Below are 9,864 nucleotides of genomic sequence, written 5' to 3'. Positions count from 1 at the left end.
TCCCATGCTCCCAATGCAGGGGGCGCAGGGTTCAATCCCTGGTCAGGGAACTAGATCCCACATGCTGCAACTAAAGATCCCATATGCTGCAATGAAGACCCAGTGCAACCAAATAAATATTTAAAATGGGGGGGGGGGAAGAATTCTTCACAGTGCTTTGCACATATTAGGTCCTTGATATTCACTGGATGAATATAGAGAGTGAAAATTTTAGGGTTAGGGGAACTAACACTAAAAATGTACAGACTACTTATACACTTTTTCATCCTTCTCAGTGCTGTATCAATGCAGAGTGCCTCACTAGTTTGTGGAGATGTCTCAGTATCATTTTCTAAAACTTCCTTTCTTAATCTAGGGAGAAATTTGAAAAGAAATCTCCTTTGGGTGCTGTACAAATTAAGTTGAACAAATTGGTAACACTTCAGTAGACAGGAAGAAGTCATACAGAAAAGCACTGTGGTAGAAACTTTGGTTCCAATGGCTTCTAGAGGCCAGGAGCGGTCCTGGGGGGAGGGGAGAGAGAGCACTAGTGAAGAACCAACAAGGCCACACCGGAAGCACACCTTGGTTTCCTGGGGATGCCAGTCCTGCACTGGCATACTGGCGAGGAGCCCGTGGAGGGGACAGCAGACAGATGTGCAAGGGCCAGTGTTGGGCAAGAGCTGTAGTACTTCATGCTGACTGCAGCCTTGCCTCATAGCAGTTTATGAGCAGCTGTACAGAAGGAAGTAAAGGGTTCTTGGTTCCCAACACCAGTAGGAAGTTCTTCAGCCACAGGCTTCTTAGTAGCTAGTTAAACCAGCGATATTTAAAAAGCAGCCAAGGGACTGTGCTTCCCCTGCAGGGGGTGCAGATTTGATCCCTGATGTCAGGGAACAGATGCTTCATGCTGTGCGGTGTGACTGAAAAGGGCAGCTAAGCCTGAATGGTAGGGAGGCTCACTTTAATACTCTGAAGGCAGAATACCCCTGGGACCATAGGCCACATTTATTATTAAATTTCTTTTGGAAGGTCAGTACTGCAAATGTAGTCCCCGTTTTTTTGCATTGGACTTTAACCTTGAGCCATATTTCTGCACCTATAGAATGTGGTAGTCAGGTACTCTGAACACAAACAGTAAGAAGACAGGTTTCAGTGGGTAGCCTTCAGCTCCAAAAAGTCAGTTTAGACTATATTATGAACCTCACTTCACTTTGCATTGCTAGGAAAAGAGTGAGGATCAGATTGCCATGTCTCTTAGGTTCTACCCATCAATACATAGCTGGCATGCTTATCTCCCTCTGACAGGGCAGTCATCAGCCTCCTCATGTAACCCTGTGACCATGAGCAAGTGTCCAACTCCTCAAGTACAGGGTGGGTACCTGTCTTAGCTGGAAAGGTGACAGTTTCACTTTCTATTCTGCTCAAAGAACTATGTAAACCAAGCCAGAATACTTGAGTCACAGCACTGGAACACTGACGGCAAGTCGGGGGGAGGAAAGGACGCAGGGTGAACAAGGGTTCAGATGGGTTCTTTCCGCCCATCAGGGCTTAGCACCATAAGGGATTTGCTTTTCTCTGATCCTCGAGAGGAATTCAGCTCTGGAAGATGAGCCTGGGGCTTAGACATAAGCACGGTGTGTTCAATAAAACATTTTTATTCTGTACAATATATATATGTGTATTTAAATATATATGTGTGTGTGTGTGTGTGTGTATATATATATATATGCGCAGAGAAACCTCAACCAAATCCCTGAGTCCATGGGAACCCAGGACACTAACAAAGGGAAAGGAGGGAATCCATGCCCTAAAGAGTAGGAAATATGGCAACATCTTTCCCTTTCCTCCAGGTTCCCTGCAACAGAGGGAAAGGGATGCTCACTGCAAACTACTGAAACAAGAGAGGACTTACATGGGGCCAGAAGGGAGGTGAGGGTGTGGGACAGGGAGCTGTGGTCGGGGAAAGTAAAACATCCTGGTTGATCCAGCGTTAAAAATCAACAGATCACTGCAGAGGCGGGGACAAGACTTATTGACATGCAGCTGACCTTCGGTTGGCCAAGTCTTAGCTTGGCAGCCCCACACCTGGGCCAGCACAACAAATAGCACCTGTGGGGCCTTTGAGAGGAGAAACTGGGGACGTGGCCCTTGAGTGAAGAAGGGAAGGGGGAGAAAGCTGAGGAGCTGGCCTTGTGTCTTGGCACAGGGTGGGAGCTCTGCCTTCACTGTCCCTGTGCCTTTTCTTCAGACCCTGGGCCACCGGATGGCCCGGAGCAGAGGTCTTTTGTCCACAGTCAAGTAGAGGTGGGCAACTTACATGGCCTTGAGAAGAGGTATAGAAAAAGGAGAGCTTTCGAGGACCACCCCAAGCTGTTCTGACAATTCCTGATGTGCAGGGACCACACTGGTGGACCATGCCCAGTCCTGACAGTGGGGCCGCTGTGGCGGTGGTCAGCTCCCTCCAGTAGACAGGCCACAGGGTTGCCAGGCTTGATGAGCCAACCAGGTGAACGCTAGGCTGCTGAGCACTGCCCTGAATTCTGTCTTCTCCCTCACGAATGACTGCCCCTCCCTGGTCATACCTAGATTGGCATGTCTCCAGAAAATGTGGCAGGGAGCAGGCAGTGGAGAGCGCCCCCTCTCGCTAGCCTACTAACACACAGAGCCGCCAACGTGGGGGGCAGCGTGGCCGGAAGTCACCTTTTGTATTGTAGGGACAGCAGAAGAGCTGTGCCCGCTTGGAGTTCAGAAGCCCATGTTGGCCTGGGCCTCTCCTGCTGCAATGGCTTGCACATCGGTGACATGGCCGATGCCCTTGGTGACACCCTCCCGGAACAGCAGCTTGGCGCCCACCTTCAGGTACTCTGGGTGTTTCAGGAAGCGGAAACGTACCACTGCCTTCTCCCCTGTCCGGAGCTTGTCCTGCAGCAGATACACGGTCACTGGCCCTGGACCATGCCTCTTGTCTCTACTAGTCTTGGCCCTCCACCCTCGAGGGTTGAGCAGGCATCTACCCACCCCGAGTGGGGCTTTGTCCCCCTGGAGGGATAAAGGAGGTCTCTGAGTCTGGGGACAGGCTTCCCTCCTTTCTGGACGCAGGAGAATTCTTACTGTTCCCTGGGAAAACGGGGGCATGGCTGGGTCCCCTCACCTTGGCATGGATCTTCTCCACCACTGCTGTCTGGCGTACGTTGCCCACGTGAACTGTCACCTGGAAGCCTCGCCGGAAGGTGGTGGCATGGAACAGCAGCACTATCTCTGCCTCGAACACTGAGCAGATGGTGGGATTCATCTCTGGGCTCACCATCACCATGCCCTGGGGAGGCAGAGCTCTCGCACTCAGGAAGGGCAGACCTCACGTCAGTGTCCCCTCCATGGCCGCCCTCACACCCTTTACAGCTTCCTCTTCCTCTAGGACTTCAAACACAAAGACCTCAGAAGACTGAAAACCCTTCTCTTTAAGGAGCCCTCCCTTACCCACCTGTGTCCTCTAACCCGTCTAATGCTTGGTATTTTCAGAGTCCTGGACGCTAGGGTTGTGACACAATGATTCACATTTAGTTATCTGTGCTTCATGAGTATCCTAAGCCTTCTCCATACCCAGACAGCATATGTCCATACCCGGACAGCCTTCTTGGGTTAGAGACCATATTCCCTCTGAGTTCCCCTGAAGCACCTTTGATGCTTCTCCTTCAAGCAGCCAGCCTCCCAGACACTTTTGTGTTTTCTCTCCAATCCACCCTTCCACCTCACCTTGCGAAGGAGAGCTCTGTCAAAGTCCCCAAGGGCCAGCGTAGCGGCCTGACCAGCTCGCAGCACACGACAGGCAGAGCGGTTGCGTTGGATACTGCAAACTCTGAGCTCCAGGAAGCAGCCATCATCCGTAGGGCCCACCACCAGCTGGTCCCCCTCACGGCAAATCCCACTGCAGCCCAGAGGGCAGAAGGCACAACGTCAGCCTAAGCCCCCCACCTACTTCTCTACTAGGTCATTCCCTTATGAGTCCCTCAGGTCGGGGATAGAGACCCCAGATTGTGACTCAAAGCTAAGGAGATGACTGCCTTGCCCCAGTCCAGACTGAAGGCTCACACTAGCAGAGCCTGGCAGACAGGGACCTGCTGGCTTAACACTGACCACTTGATTCCTGAAAGCGCAATCCTTGGGCAGAGTCTCAGGGGTCCTCGTTTCCCTGGTGGCAACGAAGTCAGCTGAATGTACTCTAGGTGTCTTCATGGGGTCAACACCCAGATTTCCCCCTGCAGAGGCCTGAAGGGTCCTAAGAAGTGGTAAGTTTCTTCCCTTATAAGCCAATTTATGAGCTTTCTCCAGCTCCTCTGATGGTGAAAGCCTCATCTACAAACAAGCACATCTGTTCACCGCCAGCGTGACCTGTGAGCTATGATGTTTTCAGGTCCTTGGGTGTATGAGGGCTGAGTAGGGTAGATAACAAGCAAGAAAGGCAATTCACCTGGAAAGTGTCCCTCCAACAACTGTGCCCACCTCTGGTACCGTGTAGATTTCATCCACCTGAAGCCAAAGAAGATTCTATAAAGGGCTGGCAGCTCTAAAACCTCAAAACAGACTCTGGGCTCAGGATTAGTCCCTCCTAGTTCCCTGGCTGACTGCCTGTCCAGATGGCCAATTACCTGGAACTCTGTCAGCTGCTGCATGAGCTCCTCCTGCTCTTTGCTATTGGTGAGTGGAGGCAAAATGTTCAGAAAGACTTTGAGCAGGTCCAGGCTCTCTCCAGACACGCTGGACAGTGTGAAGATAGGGGTGATGCTGTAGAGGGAGGCAGGGAATAGGCAGATGAGGGAAGTTCCAATAGGAGGCAGTGGCTGGAGCCCCTACATGGAAAGGCAAGGCTCTCTCAGAGTGGACAAGGGCTGCCCTCTCCTATCTGGTAACCATCCTAGGAGCTTGGGGCCTCTCTCTATGAGCTGGGCACGTGAGACCCATCCCAGAGCCCAGGGAGATGGCAAATGTCTGGCACAGCACTTTGCCTCCAGGCTTCCAGGGGTCAGGAAAGCTGGTTGGGGGAAAGATCCAGCCTTCAGCAAAGACTCCTTCCCACAACCCCAACCTGAAAAAGCACAGAACTGAGCCACAACTGGTCTGGTCTGAGGGAAGGGGAGGGGTACCCCATGCTGCGTGGCCCTGTGGCAGCCTTCCCTGAGGATTCTGGAGTGGGAAAGCCTTACTTGGGGGACTGGGCAAACTGCTGTGCAGCAGTGACAGCATCGTCCTCAGAGGTGACCAGCATGGGAACCTTGTGGCAGCCAGGCTGCTTGAGGACCCGCTCTAGCTGGCGTACTGTCCTCTCCACGGTGGTCTTGGCACACAGGTCCACCTTGCTGACCACGATGAAGAAGGGCACTTTCAGGGCCAGTGCCAGCCCCAGGTGTTCCCGTGTGGTGCCAGCTGCTCAGAGAAGGCGGGCAGGAGAGTCAGGATGAGGGAAGGGGGAGAGAGCAAGAGGAGAGGTGGTCTGGCTCCCAGATGTGTAGGGTCTCGGGGGAGAAGAGTGAGCCCCGCCCCTGCACCGACGCCTCTTACCGATCCCAGTGTTTGCACTGACGAGGAGCAGGGCGCAGTCGGGGCAGTAGGAGGTGAGGCCGAAGATGGTGGTGTGCAGGTACTTGTGGTGGCCTGCCAGGTCGATGAAGGTGATCATCTTGGAGCTGCTCTCACAGATCTCTTCTGCCGTCCGTGAGTCACTGTAATTCACCACCTGGCCCAGAGCCCCGGGCTCTCAGTGCCCCCGGCCAGCCTCCCCAACCCTTCAAGAGCTGCCAGGACCTAAACCAGTCCCTGGGTAACCCTGCCTCTTAACCCTGAGCCCCACTGAGGATTTAGTTCAGTTGATTCCCTGTTTGTTTTCTAAGGAGATCACAGCGGGTTCAGTGCCCTCAGGGCCTTCATCTACACTACTCCACAGTCTCCACACTCTGCCCTCACACTCTGTCCTTCACCACTACCATCCCATCCTGAGTCTGGTCCCACTGGGTCCCGTTGATTGCATGCACCTCTCCCTTGCTGTTAAAGCCCAGGATCTCGAAGCTGATGCTGGAGGTTCGGCCGGACTGAATTTCATGCAGGTGGCGGAAAAGGTTGAGCCGAGCCCGGCCCCGCCCATTGTCCAGCTCTCCCTGGGTCAGGACTCCAAGCAGAGTTGACTTCCCTGAGTCCACATTCCCCAGGACGGCCACACGGAGGTCCAGGAACTGCAGATGAATTGTCAGAGGTCAGGTTCCAACCCCTCAACTCTGTCCACTGAAAGGTCAAAAGCAGTGGCAGGGACTTCCCTGGCGGTGCGGTGGATAAGAATCTGCCTGCCAGTGCAGGAGACATGGGTTTGATCCCTGGTCCAGAAAGACTGCACGTGCAGTGGAGCAACGAAGCCCAGGAGCCACAACTACTGTAGCCTGTGCACCTAGAGCCGGTGCTCCGCAACAAGAGATGCCACCAGAATGAGGAGCCCATGCACCACAATGAAGAGAAGCCCCCGCTCACCAACTAGAGAAAGCCGGTGCACACCAACAAAGACCCAGTCCAACCAGGAAAAAAAGGCATAGGCAGTCTCTGGGGACCAAATCTCAGAGTCCCAGGCCAGGGAAGAGTCTGCCACCATAGGATCTTCCCAGGGAGCAGGGGTGTGAGAAACAGGAAGGGGTGGGGACCCACCTGTTGGTTGTCAGGAACCTTTCGTACTAGCACCTCGGTGATCTTCCGGGGTGTGTCGCTATCATAGTCCACTTCTCGCTCCCGGAGAACAGTGATGTCTGCCCCAACTCTGTCACAGCAAGGCCACAGCTGCCACATCTCACCTGTACTCCCCATCCCCCTGGACCCATGGCCTTCTCATACCTCCCCCAGAGCTCCCAACACCTTACTCCACTTCCTACCCGCCTCCAATCTATCCTGTATCCACAGCTCCCTTGACACAAATGAACCTTAAGTCAAGGGGCAAAAAAGGCTGGATCCAGGGCAGAGGATCCCAGAAAAGTAACCCTCCCCACTTCAGCCCTTTGTCCAGAGAAGGCGGGTCCTGGGGATTTAGGGAGAGGAGGACCGAGGGGAAGCATACTTCTCTGCCATCCGGTGCAGGGTCTTGAGGGAAGCCCGCATCTCCTCCTCAGCCAGCCCCACCAGCAGCCCGTTGTCCTCTACCCCAATCTGGTAGACGGCCTCACCACGGCCCTCCTGGAGCCGCCACTTCATCTGTGTCACCAGGTGCTCAAAACGATACTGGGATGGGTTCACCAGCTTCAGCTTAGGGCAGGTGAAGTATCACAAGAAAGAAAAGTCAGAGATGCTCCTCCTGACCCCACAGGTTCCCCATCTGTCCTGCTGCAAGGACTAGGGCCTTCCCTTCCCTCTTAACCACCCTCATCCCTGACCTCCTTGGACAGCGAGTCCTCTTCCAACAGAATGAGGTACAGAGCCCTTACTCTGAACCACATCTTTAAATGACTATAGAGCATAAAGTTAGAAGGATCATAAAGAAATCATCCCACACCAAGGACAACCTGCCCCTCCCCAGCCTAAGACTCACTTTATATTCGATGTTTCCATCTTCAGCCTGAAAAGAAACAGGGAGCTGTTACCACACTGTCCAGACCTAACCCTTACTTCCCTGATTCCCACTGGGGTTCAGGCAGCTAACGTAAGAGAGAAAGAAGCTTGAGCCGCACTTGTTTAGGCAGGTGTCTGTCAAAGGCCATGGGAGACCAGCTCTGTACTCAGTTCCAGGGTGACCTCTCTGAAGGAAAGGCCTCCAAGAACATAGTCATCCATCTAAGCCAGGAACAGAACCCTGAGTCCCTCTTTTTGGATCACTGCCAGCATGCTCTTCTTAGATGCAAGATCACCCCTTTTCCTTCCTTCTAGGCCCTCAAATTGCTGTCCCCACGTCTGTGTCTTCTCCATGTCCAGGCTGCGGAGGCAGTTCTTTGCTACTGGTCTGAGAGACACCATTTCCTTCCTGCCTGCCCCTCTCAGCTGACAACACCAAGAGTAAGAGGTTGCAAGAGGTTTTGGAGCAGTGCCAGAGGGTGAGCTCAGCACTGGTCACTACAAACCCAATGAGAGAGGAGCAAAGTGAAGGACAGTCAAGTCTCCAGAGTTGGGGTTGAGATGAAGAAACTCAGAAAAGATAATGAAGGAGACAGACACCACAAACCAGACCACTGTGGCTCTTCCCCTTCTGCCCCCAGCCCTCGTGCCCCAGCTGAGGTGAAATCTTGAGTCCATCACACCACCTCCTCCCCTTCCCTATATCAGATGACCCAACACAGAAGTGTCCCATTGCCCGAGCCTTCCCCTCTCAGGTGCAAAAGGATACGAGATTTGCCTCCTCCTCCCTGGCCATTTCATTTTTCTTCTCCCCTTCCTGTCATCATTCCATCCCTTCAAGGCTCTTAGACTCTCAGGCTTTTACAGGTCTTCACCCATAATCGCATGGGAGTGTAAAGGAGACCTTTCCCCATCAACAGAGACCTTCCTTTTTATCATTTTGCTGGAGATGAAAAATGAGAATGGATGGCTTCAGAATACTGATACAAGGATGATGATCTAGGCTAAAGTTTCTCAAAGTGCGGTTCCAGGACCAGCAGCATTCGCATCACCTGGGAACTTGTAAGAAATGCAGATTATCAGGGACACCTTTGACCTACTGAATCGGAAATTCTAGGGGTGGAGCAGCAATCCAGGTGATTCTCTAACGTGCTCAAGTTTGACAACCACTGGATGAGGCTCTTCCCCTGTGTCCTTTTCTATAGAGGGACAAATAGCAATTATTGTCTGCCTTAGGGAACAGCTGGAGCAGGAAGGTGGAGGCTGTCCACACTTCCTCGTAGGACAGGCAAAGGGCGGGAGGACTTAGCCTGAGTGTTCTCTGCTTGTGTTTGTGTGTGTGGAGAGGGAGGGAACATATTGCTCTTTTCCCGGTACTCCTCTCCTCCTTGGAACGAGTTTAGAAAACTCTTAACTCCTCACATCCCCAGATGCAGTCTCCCTTCCTTCAGCTGCACAAGAAACGGGCTGGGGCATTCTACTCTGCTCTTCCCAAGGGATGCGGGTGGAACCTCCTTTCCCCACTTCACCTGGAGTTACTTATATCAGAGTGGGGAGATTCCCGCCGCCCTCCCAACTCTTCCTCCCCCGGGTACTGACACAGGAATGGAGGCCCAGTCTTTCTGTCCCTCCTCCCTAGGGTCCTTGGACCGGAAAAAACGGTTCTCCTCTTCTCGGGGGTCTATGACACCGGAAGGGGGTAGTACTCTCTGTCCCGCCTTCCTGGAGTCCCAGGACCGGAAGGAGTGGTTACCTCTGACCCCGCCACTTCTCAGGTGCTCACCTCGGGGGGCAGGTACGGGGGGTTGTTGGCTTTGCTCCCTCTGTTCCTTCCGTTCTTTTTCTTCCCCTTCGGGCCACCGCAGCTGCTGCTGCCGCCGGCGCCCCTAGCCTTGAGGGTTCCGCCCACGGCCGGGCCCCCTCCGGGCCGGCAGCAGCCGCCGAACAGCTCCGAAACCCGCGAGTCCATCCGCCGCTGCCGCCAGCCCCCCGCCCGACCCCTCCCCCCCGCCACCGCCACCGCGGACGCTGCCGCCGCCGCCTCGCCTACTGCCACGGCCGAGTCGGGCCAGCCAGAGGAGAGCGGGGTGGGACCCTGCGCAGGCCACGCCTCCGCATCCCCTGACCTCCGGGTCGCATCAGAAACAGCCGCGGAGCACCATGGGATATAGAGTTCACAAGCCTAGGAGCTCCCTGGAAAGAGCTCGCCGCAGCCCTACAACTCCCAGGAGGCACCGCGGCGCAAGGGGCCGCGGGTGGCTTCGGGGCGTAGGCAAGGAGCGAGGCTTTGCGCGCAAAGGCCTAAGG

At 54.1% G+C, this 9,864-nt stretch overlaps 1 protein-coding gene across 4 annotated transcripts in view; it reads right to left on the bottom strand.

Annotated features, from left to right (window-relative positions):
- Positions 1-1,621: 1,621 nt before the first annotated feature.
- The window catches only part of GTPBP2 (GTP binding protein 2), a 30,105-nt gene continuing 21,862 nt past the window's right edge, over positions 1,622-9,864 (bottom strand). Inside the window, exons 1-13 of one of the 4 annotated variants that reach the window (XM_040249588.1) lie at positions 9,341-9,424; positions 7,677-8,500; positions 7,538-7,564; positions 7,070-7,254; positions 6,667-6,775; positions 6,009-6,206; positions 5,539-5,713; positions 5,184-5,403; positions 4,629-4,764; positions 4,451-4,509; positions 3,736-3,907; positions 3,134-3,298; positions 1,622-2,904 (exon numbers count right to left, since the gene is read on the bottom strand). In XM_040249588.1, coding sequence (XP_040105522.1) covers positions 2,728-2,904; positions 3,134-3,298; positions 3,736-3,907; positions 4,451-4,509; positions 4,629-4,764; positions 5,184-5,403; positions 5,539-5,713; positions 6,009-6,206; positions 6,667-6,775; positions 7,070-7,254; positions 7,538-7,564; positions 7,677-7,706 — 1,653 coding nt within the window. In that variant the 5' untranslated portion in view covers positions 7,707-8,500; positions 9,341-9,424 and the 3' untranslated portion in view covers positions 1,622-2,727. Of the gene's footprint in view, positions 2,905-3,133; positions 3,299-3,735; positions 3,908-4,450; positions 4,510-4,628; positions 4,765-5,183; positions 5,404-5,538; positions 5,714-6,008; positions 6,207-6,666; positions 6,776-7,069; positions 7,255-7,537; positions 7,565-7,676; positions 9,321-9,340; positions 9,557-9,864 lie in introns of those variants that run through there. The other 3 variants (XM_040249589.1, XM_040249585.1, XM_040249587.1) reach the window with 3 other exon arrangements.

The sequence above is a fragment of the Oryx dammah genome, unplaced genomic scaffold, assembly GCF_014754425.2.
Source record: "Oryx dammah isolate SB20612 unplaced genomic scaffold, SCBI_Odam_1.1 HiC_scaffold_11, whole genome shotgun sequence".
Classification (NCBI taxonomy): Eukaryota; Metazoa; Chordata; class Mammalia; order Artiodactyla; family Bovidae; genus Oryx; species Oryx dammah.
Note: the sequence above shows the minus strand (reverse complement) of the source record. Positions and strands in the feature narration are given on the sequence as shown.